Source organism: Perca flavescens, chromosome 12, assembly GCF_004354835.1.
Source record: "Perca flavescens isolate YP-PL-M2 chromosome 12, PFLA_1.0, whole genome shotgun sequence".
Lineage (NCBI taxonomy): Eukaryota > Metazoa > Chordata > Actinopteri > Perciformes > Percidae > Perca > Perca flavescens.
The window spans coordinates 27428473-27448849 of NC_041342.1; the positions used below are offsets into that span (position 1 = coordinate 27428473).

The window sequence follows — 20377 nt, forward strand, 5'->3', positions numbered from 1 at the left end:
AGACAGCAGTCTTTGCATTCCCCAAATTTTGCTGGCTCATAGATGCATTTAATGCCGTATTACCGACACCTGCTGTCGAAAAATGTTATACCAGAAATGTGTATTATGCATGGCTGTACAGAGAGGGACATGCTCTAAGCGTTTCTTCAATAGAGCTTTCCGAGAAAATGATGCATGTTCCTTGGCTTATACTGACTAATTGGCACCCAGGACAACACTAAACGGCACTCGAAAATTTAAACCTTCGTATGATGAAATGGCTGTTTATAAGATGGCTCCATGCTGCAACATTTGGGCAGAGGAAACTGAAAAATGTCACTAATTTAATTAACAAATACATAGTGTGTCGTAGTGTCATTTCAGTATGATAACATGGCTGTCGGCAAGTTTGTGTAAATCTGATTGCTTGGCTGGTGAAAAAGCTTTCATTTGAATCTCTCTTTCAGACTCTGTGTATCTGGCAATTTAGAAAAGGGGATGTTGAAGCCCTAAAAATAAGCCCGCCATAGAATTCCCACCTTAGCAACGTTCATGCAGGCTGCATTGCTGGGGCCTGTGTGGCTTCAAATGATATGAAAGGCCAAATAGGGGTTAATATTCATCCTAGACACTTTGTGTGACATAATGAAGTGTGCTTTTTCATTTAAGATCAGCAGATGTTAGTTGCATGATGAACAGGATGAGCACTTTGCTGAATACTAATGTGCCGCTGTAATAACAATGTGTGTGAAAGGTGAAAAGCAGCAAGGTGAGAAGAGGAGTCACCAACACGTTTTTCACGCTGCCTGTTGAATACATTTTCCTCATTTCACTCTCCATTTCATAACGAATTAAAAAAAATATATCAAGGTGTGTTGGTGTTAGGTGTAGCAGGGAGGAGTAGGGAATGGCGGACCCAAAATGCAGAGAGCAGGCAGGCAGGCAGGAGAACGTTTGAAGTGGAGGATTTATTAATGAAACACAAACAAACCAAGGGAGTCCTGTTAACTGCAGCAGGCAAAAACCGATTACAAAAACAAAGACAAAAGGTATCAAAAAACCAAGGGAATCCAAAAACAGGAATAACCGGGAGCACAGACATTGACGAGGGCTAACACTGGGGGACACAAAACACACAAAATGATCTGACACTGGACAAGGGGAACACAAAGACTAAATACAGAGGGTAACGAGAAAACAAGCAACAGGTGACACTAGGGCTGTACATTAGGCAATCACAGAGGAGGGAAAAACACCGGAAGTAAATCAGACAAGACAAGACAGAAAACCAGACCGTCAAAATAAAACAGGAAACAGAACATACAGACACAAGGCAAAACAAGACAGGAACTACAGCTAGGGGAGACAAGGGAGGAAACATGGGTTACAACAGAAAACACAACATAAACAGGAAACAAGAACAGAACCTCAAAATCAACAGAACTCAAACCCCAAAACCATGACAGTTGGATACACATTTTCTTCTCCTTAAGTATCTAATGTTACCGCACGATTGCTATGCTAACGACTGGGGCTGGAATACTGTTTCAAAATATTCAAAAGGAAGAAAAAAAGTTTGAACGATACTTTGTAAAATCAAACCAAAGCTGATCCAGAAGTCTCGCAGAAGACATAATACTTATAAGTGATCACATAGTATATGTGGGCCAAACAATAATACTAAGCTTCTTCTGCTGACAACAAACAGCCAGTGACTTAACATATAAATGTGTCCTCACCGGTCAAAGGAGGGGTAGGGGTTAGGGTTAACCCCCTTACCCTAACCCAAACCTAACCCCCCCAAAATGTCATTGTTTCCTACTTTTACACTAGTGCTTCCACTCTTGCTGGTTTCAATGAATCAACAATTTAGTCCATTTCAATCCATCATAGTTAAGCCTTTTGGGTTTAGAGCTAAAACACATTTCTCACGTTAACTGTATCTGTAAACACTTACAATACAGCCAAGTCAATGAGTCAAAAAAGGAAGAAACAAAATTGCAATGCTTTCTGTTTAAATATTTAACCATGGTAGATGAATTTGGTACAAGTTTTAATAAAAAATAGATTAAGGAAAAATGTAGAAAGATGGATAAACAAACATAATGGTGGAAGAGAGACCGAGAATGTGGGGTAGTGATTGGTGATAAGTGTTATTTAGCTCTCACACACACACACACACACACACACACACACACACACACACACACACACATGCAAAAAACCTCAAAGCACCTGCCAAAGCAAGGAAGAGGAACATTTTGACTAATTACATCTCTTTCCAAGCCATTGAAAGAGTAAATACCAGAGAAGAGACATGCATATTCATAACAGGGCACAGCAGGATTGACTTGGTTGTTGAAAATCATCCAGACTGAGATTGTGAAGTGAGGAGAAAAGAAGCTTTTGACACAACAAATTGATGATGATGATGAGACAGACAGACAGACAGACAGACATCCCAACAGACGGATTCCAAAGCAGCACACACATCACACGGCAAGTCTTCTGAAAGCTGCCTGCTGGTTTCTAACCGATGACGATGCACTTTTAAGACCGGCTTTTGATTTGGTTTAATAGACTGTGTAAACATGAAACCTTTGTACCATAATTAGCATACCAACGTATTGCTAATATAATTCATATAATGAAAGCAGTGAAATTGAAAGTGTGATGTTACCCCGCTGTTAAAGCACCGACAGTGTTTTGTGACAGCTTGGTATATTATTCGTGTTTGATTCTGTGACTTGGGTCATCAATTACAGTAGTACCTTACAAGTCTAATATCATAAACTATGTAAAAAAAAAAATCTATTCAAGTCTATAGTGTAGCCTATAAATAACCTGTTCTTACGGTAAATGTCAGTCCATGGTCTTAACAGTAGTGCTCAAATTGCATGTGAAATGTTATTATTACTTTCAAAATAAATCTCTGTAAAAAACTTTTTGTACAGTATTTGATTTAATTTGCCATCAATCTGCATAAACATTGACTCATAGGCTCCATCTTTCAGTAGGTCAATGCCACCATTAGCTTTAAAACCTTGCCAGTAGAGCTTTTTCAAAGCAGACAATTTTGACTTGATAGAATAGGAAAACCACAGCATACTTTAAATTGTAAACAATACTCAACTAAGTATATTTATTGAAGGGAAAGACAGTGAATATTGAGTGAATATTGCCACCTACTGAACAGAAGCTAGCTTTTGCTGTTCACTAGCTAGTATTGTATACACCAAATGTCTGTGTGGTGATGAGTGTGTTTTTGTGTGACTACTCAGACTCCAGTTCTTTCTTTTCTCCCAGTTTCTCTCTTGTTTTCTCTTCCTCCTGTCTAAATGTACTGTAAATGTGTCTATTATGTTCATCAATTGGAATCATATGTAGTCTTAGGGTCAGTGCAAATTTTTCATTTTTTACGTGGAAACCTTTTGAATGTGAATGTAGATGCATGTCATGCATCTACATTAGCAGTGTGTCTTTGTGACTACATGCAACCATTAACTCAGTCCGAACACAGCCTCATATTGTAACACTGTAGCCGGTTGCATGGTACTTTAACTTTTAAAAGGAAAAAGGAATTTAGAAAATATATTTTTTTTTATAATCTTGGAAGGGGCAAATCAATTTCTCTTGTATTTCAGTCTGCAGATTAAATATGCATTAATCATGAAAATAACATTCAACAGCCATCATCTCCATGACTATTAGGTATGCTTTTAAGCGAAAAAGATGGACAACGTGCTATGTCATCTCTGCATATTGTTTGAAAAAAGAAAAGGAAACACAATGTTGTGACGTCTCCATTACACAGTGGGAGAAGGAAATAATGAAACCTGCAGATAGGAAACAACCTGTACATGGCAGGTAGGAACAGCAGGTTGTTTATGATGGCCGTAGACTAGGTGACAGTTGTGACAAACAAAGGTGACAAAACTACTAAAAAAATGCCTCTGGGCAGGCTTCTTAACTTATTGTATATGCACCCACAGTACCTGCTGCAAGATCTTCCATTGAAAATGATACAAGCTGAGCTGCTTTGGAGAAAACAACCTATTTTCTTGTCCCTGTCATAATACCGCCACACACATGCTGTACACAGTTGAAGTCTCTTCGGTAATCAGCCAGAGAACAGAGCGCCATTTGAAATTTGAAAACACAGCCAGCAGTTGCACAAGTTGTTTCTATTGGCCTCAGTCATGACAAGACATGTTGCAATATGCAATATTCAAAGGCTGTACTGCAGATTAGCATTTCTTAGCTTGTATTCTGATGTATATATTGAAGCTTGAATGAGATCTGTCATTTTAGTGTCACAGACATAATTGGAAATCATGTTATATGTTTAAAAATGTATCCCTATTAAAGGAAAAAATATTTAGCATTTTGTAAAATCCAAAAGCAGTGATACCAAGCTGCTAAGGCTACAGTGGTTGTTGCTTTTAAGAAAACAGAATTTTCAGCACCCTGAAGTGTTGACAATTAATGTTCATAATCCTGTAAGAAATGGTATGAGTACACATGATGCGCATACACATTTTCTTTCACAATGTTTTTTTTTTCTTCATTTTCATGCTAAAAATGTAGCTCCATATATCCACTTTTAGCCCTACATAAATAACACGTGAAAGCAGGTGGAACCAACTTGTGAAGAAAACACTTTATTCTAAAAAAGGAGGAAGGACCTTACCATGTGTTTCTCTCTTTTTTTCCCAGGCTTGCAAGATGTCCTGCCAGAGTTCCTGCGTGGGCGTTTTGTGGAGGCAGCCCTCAGCTATGTGGCGTGCAACTCAGAGGGTGAGTTGCTCTGCCGCAACAATGACTGCTGGTGCCGGTGCTCTCCCCGCTTCCCAGAGTGCAACTGTCCCTTTGCTGACATCAAGGTCATGGAAGAGAACCTAGAGAAGAGCAAAGAGGCCTGGGCCAGCTTCAACCAAGAGTTCATGGAATCAGGTACGGTCTGGCATGGTTGATATGAAACTCGATGTGTTGGTGTTGAAGTAGAAATAATGCTTATAATGAGGTTGTGTTGAATGAGCTTTTTGTTAAGTGTATTAAAAAAAAAAAATATATATATATATATATATATATATATATATATATATATAAAAAAAGCTTCAACCAACAACTGTTTGGAATAAAGTTTGTGTTGGTTGTGTTGAATGAGGTTTTAGTTTAGCTTTAAGGACTGTAGGGGCTGGAGTTATCTCGCTTTGCCAGATCGTCCACTCGCTGCCGAGCGGAGGAGGGTCTGGCTCAGGGGTGGCGAACCTGTGGCTCTTGAGCCGTATGCGGCTCTTTGCCTGCTCCTTTGAGGCTCTTACTGTGTACTGTGTTTATTGATTTTTTTTTTTTTTTTTACTTTTTGAAACATTTCAGATAAGTAAAAAAAAAAAAAAGCATTTGAATGCATCTGCCAATACATTTGCCAATTATTTTAAAATAAAAAATAATGCAGCAGAGTGTTTTTATGGACAGATTCTGCAACCTGAGGAAAAACAGCTTCCTGATTAACCCTTTTACTACTGAATCAGATTGTGTGAAAGCCCCTCTAGTGACAAATGAGTGAAAGAGTCGCTTCAAGTGGCCACAACTGAGTATAACCAGATCTAAAAAGGATTGTGGATAACAAAGACTGTCAGGTTTCACACTGAGTCAATCTAAGAAAGAAAAAAAAACTATGAAAACTGCTATGTATTATGATTATTATTATTATGTCATTAGATCTGGAAGTCACTGTTGCTGTTGTAATGTGGACGTGCATGTGTTGTGTGGCTTTTTGCTATGGTGCGTGTTTTTTTGTGGCTCTTTATGCTAAACTGGTTGGCCACCCCTGGTCTGGCTAGTCCACGTAGCTTTCCGGGATGATTTTTATGAGAACGAATTGAAAAAGGGACATAGTGTTGCTTAAAAGTCAGTGTATTGTAAGATCCTAACACTATTGGTTTCTCTCACATGACACCCCACACAACAACAAACCTTAACTCCTTTCTTGTGTAAAGGTGCTGTAGGTAGGATTGGGAAGATCCAGGACTTAGCCAAAAATGTTTAACTTTGACAACTTCTCAGTCCCTCCCCCCTTTCGGCTAAAGCCCAAAACGTTCTCCTAAGCCCCTCCCCCCACAAGCGCGAATGAATGTGTGTGCATGAGCAGTGATTGACACGCACATCCCCCCGGCCCTGATTGGTGCATCTGAACGGGGAGCCGTGGATTTTTGCAAATCGCCCTACAGGCTGTAGGTGGTGCCAGAGGAGCCGGATTAGTTTTTTAATTACCTGCTTCATGTAGTTCTACTGGAACATAGGGTCAGTTTCAGCAAATATGACAGAAAGTTAGTTTTATAAGTCTTACCTACTGCACCTTTTAAGACAACAAAACTGTCCATGTCTGTCCGTCGTCTGATCGTAGTAGCAATAACAGGATCTGAAGGAATCCGAATCGGAATCTGAAAAGATTTATTGCCAGGTAAGTAGCACTTACTAGGAATTTGCTTTGCTTTTGTGCATACATATAAACATACATTATTTAAAAATGTATATGAAATAAACAAACAATAAATACAGAAACAAATAACACATACATATAACTAAATAAACATTAAGAAAGAAAAAAGAAGCTGCATGGATTAGTGCAGGCTGTGCAAAAAATATTTGAGGGATGTGCAAAGTTCAGGATATATAGTTTGTGCAGAGGACAGGATGTAGTAATAATTATATATATTATTTGAAAGAGCCATGTATAGTCTTTTATTGTTGAACACATTTTTGGTCACTTACGGTAACTAGTGCACCTGGTGGTGGCGGATGCAAGAGTGATATCATCTGTTCAGCTGTGTGGGTTTTTGTGAATGAAAGAGGGGGTGACGGGGGGGAAGTCTGATTTTTGCTGACTGCTGTTTTCACGCTTTTCTGAACGCTGTTTAATGCCGTTTGTCATGACTTTTGGACACCATTGCGAATGCCAGTGAAACAAGTATGGAATGTATTGGATGCACAACCTTGTTTGTTTCTCATGCAAATAAATCTAGAAAACGCTGTCTCTGTCAAGTTAGTTATTCCCCTACTCAGCCTCTTGCCGGCTACATTTTTAATTTTCAGATAGTCGCCTATACAAGTCGAAAAGGAATAAAAAAGAAAAACAAGTTGCTGCAAGTTTATTATTAATGGTGAAAGCTATAATTTAACAATACATCATTTGAATTCATGCACAAAAAGTGTCGAGGCCTTTTCCCCTCATGTGTAATTAAGATGATAACTTCACAGCAGTGTGAATCATTTCTACTGAGCTGAGCTGTCTTATGAAAGCTGATAATTAAGGAAAAGTTAAATGAGCACTCAGTATTGTCTCAAGTTATTCCTTCTCTAAAAACACAAAACTTATGACTTACATTATTACTTAATGAAACTTGGCCTGCTATCTGTTTTCAGCTTACTTTTTGGAACTGCTGCATTATTAGACATAACACAGTACAAAGTTTAGAGCCATTAGTGTGAAGGTTGTGTCTTAGCATGCTGAGCCACAGTGACGGATGCCCCATCAGGTGTATGATTTTGAATTGCTTTCCACCAGGCCAGGCGGATTTATCAAAACGATTCATCACAAAGAGTGAGACACAGGTGTGTGATGTAATGGCGCCGATGATGCAGAACCATTCAGTTGTCACTTCCTAAATTGGCAGAAGATTCTTCTTCTTTTTTCCTTTTTATTGCTGCATCTTAACACATCACCAGCTCACTTCTTAATAACTTGGAAGGTGTAGGCACGACTTAATTGGAGACAGGTTTCTGGCAGCTTCTTTTAAACGTTGCAATGTGTTGCACTTCCTTGCAGAATTCAGGTGATTGTGTGCACGCTGCCATTTATTTTGGAAATTGCTTAGTGAGTGACATTACGGGGGTAAACCGCATTTCTGTGCATTCACTTAGCCTCGTTTTGACAGCACCTGACTTTGCAAAGTTGCTTTTTGTGCTGCATATTAAATATTTCTAAAGAAGCACTGACAGTGTATTGAAACCAGAGGAGTAAGACATGTAATTGCGGGGCTTTTCTTGTTCCGCTGACGCTATGTTTTTTTTGTCAGGAGCTTAACTTTGTGCTGTTTGTCATAAAAAAATGAGGCCTTTGGTACTTTTAGAACACACTTTTTGGTGTGTGTGTTTGAGTAACGAGCTAAACATATGATGAAAGGCTCCTTGGTTAGTCACACACACAAGGACATGCATGTACTGTACGCCCACAGGCATGTATCCAGGGGATCATTAAAGTTTTAACTAACTTTAAGTAACACAGACAATCCACTTACACATTTACACACTCAGCGAGACTCACACAAGGCAATGTGAGATGAACACTGAATGCAGAGAGATGAGAGGTAGGTAATCTACATGGTAAATAGTGTTTGACTTTCAGAGCTCCCCCTCTCTCTGTCTTACTATCTCTGTCCCTCTTTTGCATCTTCTATCTTTTTCACACACACACTCACACACGGTGGCTTTTTGGCTTCTGGGGGTGCCTAGGAAGTTGGATCTTGAATCTCGTCTGCTGGGATAGGCTGATAAATGTATTTGTGGCGAGGGGAAAACAACTGCGAGGATAGTGTTGTGTGTGTGTGTGTGTGTTTGCGAGAGAGACTGTCCATGTGTGTCAGAGAGACAGAAGGAGGACAAGGAAGAGACTAAATAATTAAAAAGTGTGTGTTTGTGTGGGAGAGAAAAGAGGAGAATAATACCCTCAAACCTCAGCCACTCACAATTTCTTCAACTAAAGACCTAAAGCTAGCTATACACACACACACACACACACACACACACACACACACACACATTTTGAGAGAGCTCTCTGATGAAAGGTTATTTTCTTTTTATTTCTAAAAGGTGTTGCGTCCGGAAAATCACACCTTTTGTTTTGTTTTGTAAAATTGGAAAACACAGCCAGCTTCAAGGCTAAGCGCTAGATTCCCTAATACCTGATTCTGTACAGTTTGTGTATACAAATGCAGTGCCACATTCCTAATACAGAGCGCTGTAATTCATGTTTCCTCTGTCACAGAAGAGTACAGCTCAGGTTCAGGGATTTTTCATTAGTTTTTATATACTGTATTGAACAGACTGACATTAACATTATTGAAACAGAGTCACTCTTGGCACCATGGGACAAAAATCCCATAGTATTCTTTCAGCATATTATAATTCAAGTGTTCTGAGAGAAAACTAGACTTCTGAAAATCTAGCCCATGAAGGGAGGCTTTGGCCAATCACAAGTCATTTCAGAGGGAGAGTGTTCCTATTGGCTGTTCTGTGCATGCATTGTCCGTGCGACAGAGAGCGGGGAGGAAGAGCTGCGGGAAAAGGTCTCACTCTGCTTCAAATTATGCCGTTTGTTGTAAATGCGTAAATCACAACGCTTATCAATATCACTTCCCCATCAGTCAGGCCCAAGATCTGACCATAATTACAATTGTGCTTTCCATAAACTTCATGTCATTGCTTCAGCCTATTATATTATCAGTTGCAACCCTGGCAGTGGTAAGCGATCGTGAGTGCAAATAAAAAATATAAAAACATTATTCAGACTGATGTGCGCTCAAGAAGCTGACAAGTAGCCTATACCTCATTCCCTCCGCTGAAAATCTATATCTGTCATAAAAATACCCAACAGGGAATGTTAACGGGGTTGTCGGTCTCTAAATGTTTTAACTTTTATGAGCGTACCTCTCTCTCTGTGCACCGAGCCCCCCCGGATCTTCTAAGAACGGAGAGGCCGTTATCAATCGAGTATTGATTGGTCAATAGGCGGTGCTTGATCTCTAATCTACAACATAACCTGCTCCTGAGCAGGTTATGTGTTCAGCATAAGTTACCACGGTGATTTAACCCAGTAACAAGTGACCCACCGTCATGATACACAAAACCCTGGGTTGAACCCAAAGTTACCCCGTTAACGCCAACTCTTGCTTCGTAGTACGGGCCTCAGGCTCATCACTAAAACAATTACTCCGCCATTTCCATGTCAACATCACAGAGCTGGATCAAAACCTGTTTTTGAAACCAACATCTTTATATAATATTTTAAGATATAAAGTGATTCATCGGATTAAACAACTTTTTTGTTACAAAGCTGTGGAATTAACTGTTACTGGAAATGTTTGGCTTTAGCTTTGCAAGTGACACAGCACTATGTATAGCCTGCTACATGTAAATTTCGCACAGCTAAATCTGTCGAGATATGTCGAAAATTAAATTAAGCAGATATCTTAGTTATGAGCAAGCAAAGCAGTTTTGTCTTAATATGTTCGGTATTTATGCGGTTTGGGAAATCCCACAATCTCTACAAAGCTAGCGTTAGCTCAAGTTGGCTGGCTGACTTTGAAGGACTAAACAGGGAGGGAACTAAAAATCTTCACTGTTGCTTTTTTTATTTTGAGAGTGAATTGCCCCATAATATGAATACAGTGTGATTATAACTTTTATTTTGTTGGTAACCGTTGTATGTTTAATCACAGTATTACACTAGAGGGTGCGATGCGTGCCAATAATGGCATTCACACTCTCGTAATATTGCTTAAATAACCACCTTTAGCCATCACAGGTGTCACAACGCTACGCTGACTCACAGGTTGAAGTTCCAAATTTAAGAGCCAGTCATATAATGGAATTCTGATAGGGGTTAGAATTACCATATCAATCGCATGTTCCACCCAACAGCCAAGTCATTATGCTGGGTCTTTGGGATATTACCTCAGTTGATGTGAGGAATGTGAGTTCTCGGCCACCATACATGTTGCAGAGGGTGAGGAGAGGGTGTAAGTAACTAATGAGGTCACTCATACATGAAACATTAGACAGAGCTTCTCAGTAATTGAGATTCAATTCCCTGCTCCAAGGGTGGGCAGAAGGCAGTGGGAACTCCCCACTGAGAGAAAGACAGCAAGGAAAGAGAAAAAAAATCCCAGTCATTTTCAAAAAGAGACAATTTCATCTTCTGCCGTGTTCAGTTCATGTTGGTCAATGGAGGGGAAGATATACCATTAAATGCAGAGTTGGGGAGGTTGTTTAAAAAAGAAATTCCGATGAATAATCATTACCTTTAAAAAAATATAAAAAATATAAATGTAGTCTATTGACCTAAACATCACAATATTAAAGAAACCTAACTTGATTACTGTCAGTTATAGTTATTAGTTAGTTTTGGATTACCGCAATACCATGTATGCAACTAAAGACAAGAAAAAATAAATTAGAAGACTTTTATTGTGTGAATGCTGATTCAGCAGCATTCACTTTTGATTGCTGTCCGATTCTTCCGTAAACTTTTTCAGTCGCCTACTACTTCTGCATACTTTCAGCTACAAAAACCATATGAATATCAAAATGTTCAGCTCTTTAAGGACATTTGTGCTTGTATTCAACTTTTCTCTACCATGTAAAGTTTTTAAAATATTGAGTTTTTTTCTTTGTACATGAAAGTCAATGGAGCAATTTTTAAATCCTCTTCAGGCTTCTTCCACTTCTAAATTCCACACCTCCCACACACTTTCACCTACAGACGTCATTCAAGTTTACAAACTTTAAACTAATCACACAACGTTCCACTATTAGAAAATGATTCAGCTTTTTTTATTTCTTTTACAGTATTTGTGTTATCACTGTTTTTGCTCTGACTATCACAATTCTTATCATAGATCTTTTATATGTCAAAACAAAGATATACGTGTCTACTTTCAGGCAATGTGCTCATTTAAGCAGTAGGACTCATGCATTTGGCTTAGTGAGCCTCCAAATGTCAAGCCACAAGCTTTCCTTCTTAAACATCCTCGACATTTCTGGACAAAAGTACAGTGTACCAGTTTTTCAAATTGCTGATATGCCCATATTTTTTTAACTTATATATATAATATACAAATTATATATCAATATGTTCACAAATGCTTTGTGGTGCTCGAAGTGAGGTCAATAGTGATACTCTCAAATAGATATAGTATACTATGACTTTTTTCGACACAATATACTATGACTGTTTTCAACATACTTTCTTCGGAGGGACAGTGGCTCAGTGGTTAGCACTGCTCCAACAAGCGACCAGCAAATCACTGCAGACTCACCCAGATTTTATTCCCAGTCCGGGCAGGCCCTTTTCATGATTTTTTTCAACATACTATACTATGACTTTTTATCACTTTTTCGACATACTACGCGGTGACTTTTTAATCACTTTTTTTTACGTACTATGCTATGACTGTTTTCAGCATAATTTCTTTGGAAGGGCAGAGGCTCAGCTGTTCCAACAGGCAACCAGTTCGTAGTCACTGCAGACTCTTACCCAGGTTCTATTCCCAGTCCAGGCAGGCCCTGTACGTAATGTTTTTTTTCTTCATTTTTTTACATGAAATACGTTGACTTTTTATGACCTTCTTCAACATACTATACTTTGACTTTTTTTCAATTCTTTTTTATTTGACATGAAGTACTTTAACTTTATCACTTTTTTCAAGATGCCATACTACGACTTTTTATCACTTTTTTCGACATACAATACTATGACTGTTTAATTACTTTTTTCAACATACTGTGTATTCTGACTTTTTCAGTGGTTCAGTGGTTAGTACTGCTTTAAAAGGCAACCAATGAGTAGTCACTGTAGAATCTGACCCAGGTTCCATTCCCAGTGTGGTCAGGCCCTTTTCATGACTTTTTTTCAACATACTATACTATGACTTTTCTAGCACTTTTTTCGACATACTATACTATCACTTTTTATCACTTTTTCGACATACTATACTATAACTATTTAATGACTTTTTTTCGACATTGGAATACTATGAATTTTTTCAGTTTTTAACACAATTTCTTTGGAGGGATAGTGGCTCAGTGGTTTTTACTCCTCCAACAGAAGATCAGTAAGTGGTCACTGCATACTCTGATCCAGGATTGATTCCCCGTCTGGCCGGTCCCTTTTTATGAACATAAAATACTATGACTTTTTTCAACATACTATTCTTTTTTCTATTCTTTATGTTTTCAACATACTATACTATGACTTTTTTCGACATACTATACTATGACTTTTTTATCACTTTTTTCAAGATGCCATACAATGACTTTATATGACTTTTTTTGACATACACTGACTGTTTGATTACTTTTTTCAACATACTATACCATGTCTTTTTTCGACACACTATACTATGAATTTTTATCACTTTTTTTGATATACTATACTATAACTGTTTTCAACAAAGTTTCTTTGGCGGGACATTGGCTCAGTGGTTAGCACCACTCTAAAAGGCAACCAGTCAGTAATCGCTGCAAACTCTCACCCAGGTTTGAGTCCCAGTCCAGGCAGGCCCTTTTCATGCCATACTATGACTTTATATGACTTTTTTCGACATAAAGTACTTTGACTTTTTTATCACTTTTTTCAAGATGCTATACTACGACTTTTTATCACTTTTTTCGACATACAATACTATGACTGTTTAATTACTTTTTTCAACATAGCGCATACTATGACTTTTTCAATGGTTAACTGCTTTAAAAGACAACCAATGAGTAGTCAGTGCAGATTTGGAGCCAGGTTCCATTCCCAGTCTGGGCAGGCCCTTTTCATGACTTTTTTTCAACATAATATAGTATAACTTTCTTTTAGCACTTTTTTCAACATACTGTAGTATGATTTTTTTTAAACTACTATGCCTTTTTATTGACATACTAAACCATGACTTTTTTTTATATACTGTACAATGACTTTTTTATCAGTATTTTCGACATACTATACCATGACTTTCTTTGACATACTATACTATGAATGTGTAATGACTTTTTTTCGACATACTATACCATGGTTAATACACACTGGTGTATTTAGTTGTGAGCTTGTTAGCATGAGAACCACTACTATTAGTGATGGCCAAATGAAGCCTTAGAAAGTTTTGTGAACCATTTTCTTTTTATTTCTAGACAATACCACTAGATGGCGCTCCCTGTTCAACTAAGGTTTGCACACTGAACTGCCATTCATTGAGACCTTTTCTTTAAACCAAGCCATTTAGTGGGGTCAACAAATAAAACTAATGGTTCATGAAGCTTCATTTTGACATCACTAACTACCATACCAATCATTACTCTGTTTACACTTACTGTACTTCCCAAATAGCTTGTAAGCAAACCTTCAACCTCAACCTTAAACCACCTTCAAACAATGAGCAATAAAGCCTCAGACAGATTACTGTGGCTGGAGACTCTTGTCTTTTCTTTTTTAGCAGCACAGGAATAGCTTTATAGTTGCTGCATGTTGTGCAGTTCTGTTAATTAGTAGACTAATAATGAAACACTCTTGTTATTTTCACTATATATTGACAATGACATGACATTGTTAGCAATTCAGGAAGCTTCTGTACCCGCTGCATCTGAGTGCTCAACACCCATCATGCAGTGTTAATTGGATGTGCTTTGCTTGCCGAACCAATTTCTAATGGCAATGTCCAGTGAAGAAACAGGTTGGAAATGTGACCATCAGACCAGCTAGTCAGACCATGAGGCAAAGTACACCCTTAGATTGAACAAACAACACCAGTTTTTTGTGACTTACATGCACAGATGTCAAACTTAATCTGGCTGTCACCGTGGCAGGGTGCATGGACAGCACAGCTGGTTTTGCAAGTCAAAACTCATCAACAAGAATAGAGGGACACTTTTACCTAATAATAGCCCTGTAATAACATAAGTACCGCAGCATCTAGTGGGAATAATTCAAATAATTGATGTCCATGGTTGCATTGCAGCAAAGGAATATGAAGTAATTGTATAAGAACCGGTTAATCCTATGTTGAGTGTTGGGTGTTTTCTCTCAGAAGCAAAAGCAAAAGTACCGGTAGTGTAGTGTTCTTATGCTGCCGCAAAACATCTTACAGAGGAGGGTGTGGTGGGTTGATGGGTCAAGAAACACTGGAGACTAGAGATGGTCCGATACCGTATCGGTATCGGCTCCGATACTGCCTTAAACGCTGGTATCGGTATCGGGAAGTACTGGAGTTTATGCACCGATCCGATACCACGTAATAAAGCCCTAAAGAAAATCTACATTAAAGTAGTTTATTTATGTTCTTTTTCCGTTATAACTGACTGTCAAACTGGAGAATAAAAGAAAGTTCTGTGTTTGTTCATGTTTCACAAAGAGTTTAACCTAAGCCAGACCGACAACAAAGATAGAAATCATATCACATCCATACAGGGATAGTAGTATAAAGTTGTTAAAACATAATAAAATATATGACACACTGGTATTGGATCGGTACTCGGTACGCATGTTCAGGTATCAGAATCGGTATCGGGAAGCAAAAAATGGTATCGGACCATCTCTACTGGAGACTGCTGTTCAGTCAAAGTTAGTTGATTTAACCATGACCATAATCTTTCTTTATCCTAACCAAGTAGTTTTTAAGCAGAGTGGTGGCAGGTCAGAAACATTTTCCATTTGATAGAGGCATCAGAGCAGCTAAAAATGCTAATATGGGTCATTTTTGGATGGCAATTGAGGTTGGTGCAGTTGATGATTTTTGATTCAACCAAAAGTAATGTAAATTTACTCCAGAAATTAAATATGAAATATTATTCTGGATAAAACAGACAGAAAGAAATCCACAGAACACACTGTGAACAGTTTTCAATAGAACTACATTCTAGTGAAATAATTGTCCTTAAAACCAAAACTCTGCATAGCTAAATATAACTGGAGTTAAGTTTCTTTTGGGTGAACTGACCCTTTAAATAACTGACAGCCCGCAGTGAACATTACAGTGCGTGTTTATAAATAATTGACCCCTTTTTCTGGTTCATTATAACATATATATATATATATATATATATATATATATATATATATATATATATATATATATATAAATTGTGTGTAAACTGTGTTCAGTGTCCTTTGCTCATGTTCCCCTTGCTGGGTGGTACATTCAGATCTGTGACAGACAGAACTATCTAACCATCATGTCCTTGTTACAACTGGCAGCCATATGATGAATTGATGAATCCATAAATCCTGATCATAAATGTTTACACCTGTCTCTGTCTCAGTAAACCTCTACAGATGTTTTCTTCACCTTCTCTGTTCTGCATCGCATGGCTCCTCTTGTAGTTTAGCGATGTAGTACAAATCGTCTAATTATTTCTCTTCCACCATTATGTTAATTAAAAGGAATCCCTGCAAGCAAACAGGAATCTGTTTGATACTTTGTACCACCTACAAATAGTCCTGGCATGGATTCAACTCAACGCTATCAGGACCCCGCTGCTTTGAATCTATGCCCATTTCTGTCCTTATTGCCATCATAAAGCATGCTTTCTCAGGGTGTGGATGTAGCATGCATTCCCTGGATTTGTCAAAACAACAAAAGGAGAGATTATTTTAGTCCCAGAGATGGATGTTGCCTCGGCTCAAGATTTGGCAACACTTCCTTTACGTTCTCGTTTTGCTTCCCTCATTTATTTCACAGGAGGACTGCATTTGGCACTGGCAGTCTTCTTTGCTTCTTGTTTATTTCTTCCTTTTTTTCCTTTGTCTTTTTCTCTCTTTCCGGGCCGTTCTGTTCTTCCTTATTCCTTTTATTTTTAAGGCAGGAATCCCAAACCAAATCTTTCTTCCAGCATGCTTTTGTCGTAGCTGTCAGAATGAGCTTATACTCTGGATTAAGGGTTTCATTACTGTCCAACATGTTCACCTCGCCAGACACTGAAGCATGAGCGCCTTCACCTAATGGCATCGTTTAGAATCCCATTGCAGTAGAAACGTGTGTTTTTCTAGTTCAGAGATATCAATCCCAGAGAGATTAATTCACCTGGATAAACCATTTAGATGATATTGCACCAAGCATCACTCACTGCACATATATTCAGAAAGTCTATCATTTTTTTTTTCAGTGAGACAAGGAAGGATTATTATGAAATAGAGTTCTGCCTTGACGATTCAGTAAATCTAAAGGAAATGCTTAGTCCCTTAACTCGAAACACATGGCAACACAACTCCCCAAATCTGGATCAGACGCCAAACATGCATGTTGGCACTGTTCTCATCTGTAATGTTAGGGGCAGGAAAAAAATGTATGAAGCTGGAAAAAACAACATTATAAAGTCGGATTTACAAGCACATGCTGCCAAGATCTACTTCTCATAGAGAAAATTAAATTAAATTGAATAGCTTTTTTATTAATAAAAAAGGACAACATATAGGTGAGAACCAATTTTATGTATATTTTAGAATCAGATGGGCAATCCAAATATGGAGAAAACTGGTCACAATTAAAAAAAGGATTTGCGAGAACCAAAGACTGGAATAGTAAAGTGAATCATAAGGGCCTCAGAATGGGGGTATCTCTGTAAATGACAAATGGCTAATCTCAATAATCTAGAAATGAGAGGAAAGGTATTTCAATCTTGCTATTCAGTGGGAAGTGGGTTCTGTTTCTGTATTTAAAAGCCAGGCTTGGGCCGTTTTCAAAATGTATTTGACAATAATACACAAAAGCGGACAGAGCCCAAAAAAGAAAAATGCTCATATTTCGTGGACTAAATTGAACCGTAATCTCCGTCGAAACGAGCGGCAGCGCGGTGCTCTGTACCCGGCTCAAAGTCACCCATTTTCGGCTAAACACATCTACTAACTGCTGCTGATACGACCGAGCTGTGACGTAGGTCCGTAGCCCGTGTCACAAATCTCTGAGAATGTGTTGTGGAAGGATTACAGGATATAGGAAACATACAGTATAATATGCTTTAGATGTGTGCTTTACACAGCATAAGACATACGAAGACAAGTGATCCTCACACATTGTAATCTTTGGCCCTCAGGGCAATATCAGCAGTGAAAGGCTGAAGAGAGAACATACATATGGGGTTGGCTGTGCATCCATAATTGTTATTGGCATGAAGATTCCCTGCGCAATCATTCTCAAACAAATGGCCAGTGGCAGAAAAATGTTAAAAGCTGAGCAGATAACACAATGACCTAAGGCTACACATTCATCAGATTGAATACTTGAAGGTAGAGGTGCTAGCTTTATTGTCAGATCTGAGTAGGAACTTGTACATTTCTGACTTGGCAGCTTAGCATTTTGTCTTGAAACACCTAAATGCTTGCATTGGATCCTCTGTGTGTCTCGCCTTTGACCAGGTTGTACTCAAAGTCAAAGTCAGGAGTAAACCTGAGCTTTTGAAAAATGGTGTCCTTGTTTACAATGAAAGAATTTTCCCTGAGAATTTGATCGCGATTAGTTCATATAACAAGTGTTGGATATTATAGCGTGTTTCATTTGTACTGAGTTGGAACTCGGGCAACCAACGAGCTAAAAATCCAACATGTCTGCTCTCTCTATCTTTGCTGTATGTCTGGCTCAGGTTAAACTCTTTGTGAAACGCCATGAACGCCACAGAACTTTCTTTAATTATCCAGTTTGACAGTCAGTTATAACGGAAAAAGAACATAAATAAACTACTTTAACATAGATTTTCTTTAGGGCTTTATTACGTGGTATCGGATCGGTGCATTAACTCCAGTACTTCCCGATACCGATTTAGGCAATATTTTAGCCGATACGATACTGGTATAGGCTCATCTCTAGTGCTGTCCATATTCTATCAGCATGCACTAAGTATTTTAAGAGCGATTCACGCCTCATTGTGCACCTGGCTTGTCATACCAGCGCATTTCTACGCACCAGTCACAAAGTGATCCTTCTCCTCGCCACTCTACAGAACGACTCTCTCTCTCTCTTTCTCTCTCTCTCTCTCTTCCTGTGAGTATTTGGTTGTGTGTGTGTGTGTGCCTGATCGCGTGTCTCGTTGTAGACACAGCTTAGAGGTCATTTTTAGTTATTTTGGAAATATGTTTTATTTTGTAAAGTATCTGGCTGCACTGTGGCCTTCCTGTATGTGATTACCTACCTGGCCTGACACTTACGGAGGAAATAGAGGAGACGCAGAAACAATTTCTGCAGCGCACGGGAGGCGCTAACCCAAAATGACACTGTGTTACCTTTATATGGATTTATACATTTGTAGACATCTATATCTTCAATGAAATGTGGCGGACATGTGGCGGACACTGAACAAGCTTTACAAATGCTTAAAGAATGTTTTTAATGTCTTTTTAAACAACAAATAAAGAAAATGGTTCATAAAGCTTCATTTGGCCATCACTAGGACTTCTGATAATTTTGGTTACTCTGGCCTTTCTTCTAGCCCCACCATCATGGCAACATTTACAGTAAGACACGACTAATAACTGAATATTATGGCCATAGAGTTTTGCCATGGCATTTTCTGTGCATACTTATTCTCTCCAGAAGATCAAGCCGTTCCATTTTCTTCTTTGAAACAGGCACATGCGCAGTTGCTTCACCATCTCTTTAAGCATCTAAGATCCAGATGTTCCCCCATTTATCTGCCACAGCTAATTAGGCTGCAGCTAATTAGGCAAGTATAAAATTAACATATTTGAGAAAAACATCATTGCCTTATGTTTGTTCTTTTAATTTGTACTGTTTGTTGGTGTAACACACACTCATGGGATCCTTCATTTTATCATGTTTCTTGGTTTTTGTTTTGCTAATGTTGACAACTGGTTGGATTATTGTGGAACCGAAGTTTATTGAGATGAGTGGGAGCCCAGTCTAAAACTCAGCCATTCAGTCACTTTAGAGAGTAGCTTCTTCTTTCCTGTGTCTCTCCCTCTCTGGGTCACTTGCTTCGACCCCTCTTGTTTTCCTTTAAAATCCTGCAAACATAAAGCAGGTACAGGTCACTGTTGGATAGTTGTGATAGGACCCAGCAGTGCAGTAAAAGCATTGTAATCATTGAAAATAATATAAAAGATTAAATCAAATACAAACAAAAAAAAAGGGTGAAGAGGAGGAGCTCAGAAAGAGTGGGGGGTCACTTTCTTAGTCTTGATCGCTGGCATCGGCTAACCAGCACAGATGTCTGTGGAGGAAGTTTAGGCGGGAGGGGATGGAGAGGACGGAGGAGTCTATAGAAAGACGGAGAGATACTCTGAAGTGACAGACATAGATAGGTAGTAGTTAGTTATTTTTGACAGGAACAACGTAGCCTGAGGCCAAGTGAAGGGGACAGAAGCGAGCCCCCATGAAATAGAGCAGCTCATTAGTGGTGCTCAATATTCTCTTTTCCTTCCTTACTTATACCACATCCAGGCCTATAAATAGCCCAAGGGCACGAGCCACAAGCTGACAAATAGGCAGGCGGCAGCAGTTCATCTCAGGACGTTGCTCCGGGTGAGAGGAGTTGACACCGTGGCTCTGCAAGGCATAACCTGGTAGCTATTAATCCTTCGACACGTGTAGGTGAGAAAAAAAAAGATGAGATGGAATAGGGGAAGAGG

At 38.7% G+C, this 20377-nt stretch overlaps 1 protein-coding gene across 1 annotated transcript in view; it reads left to right on the forward strand.

Annotated features, from left to right (window-relative positions):
• Positions 1–20377, forward strand: part of brinp2 (bone morphogenetic protein/retinoic acid inducible neural-specific 2) — a 123908-nt gene that overhangs the window by 72815 nt on the left and 30716 nt on the right. The window contains exon 5 of the mRNA XM_028594345.1: positions 4696–4932. Coding sequence (XP_028450146.1) covers positions 4696–4932 — 237 coding nt within the window. The remainder of the gene's footprint in view (positions 1–4695; positions 4933–20377) is intronic.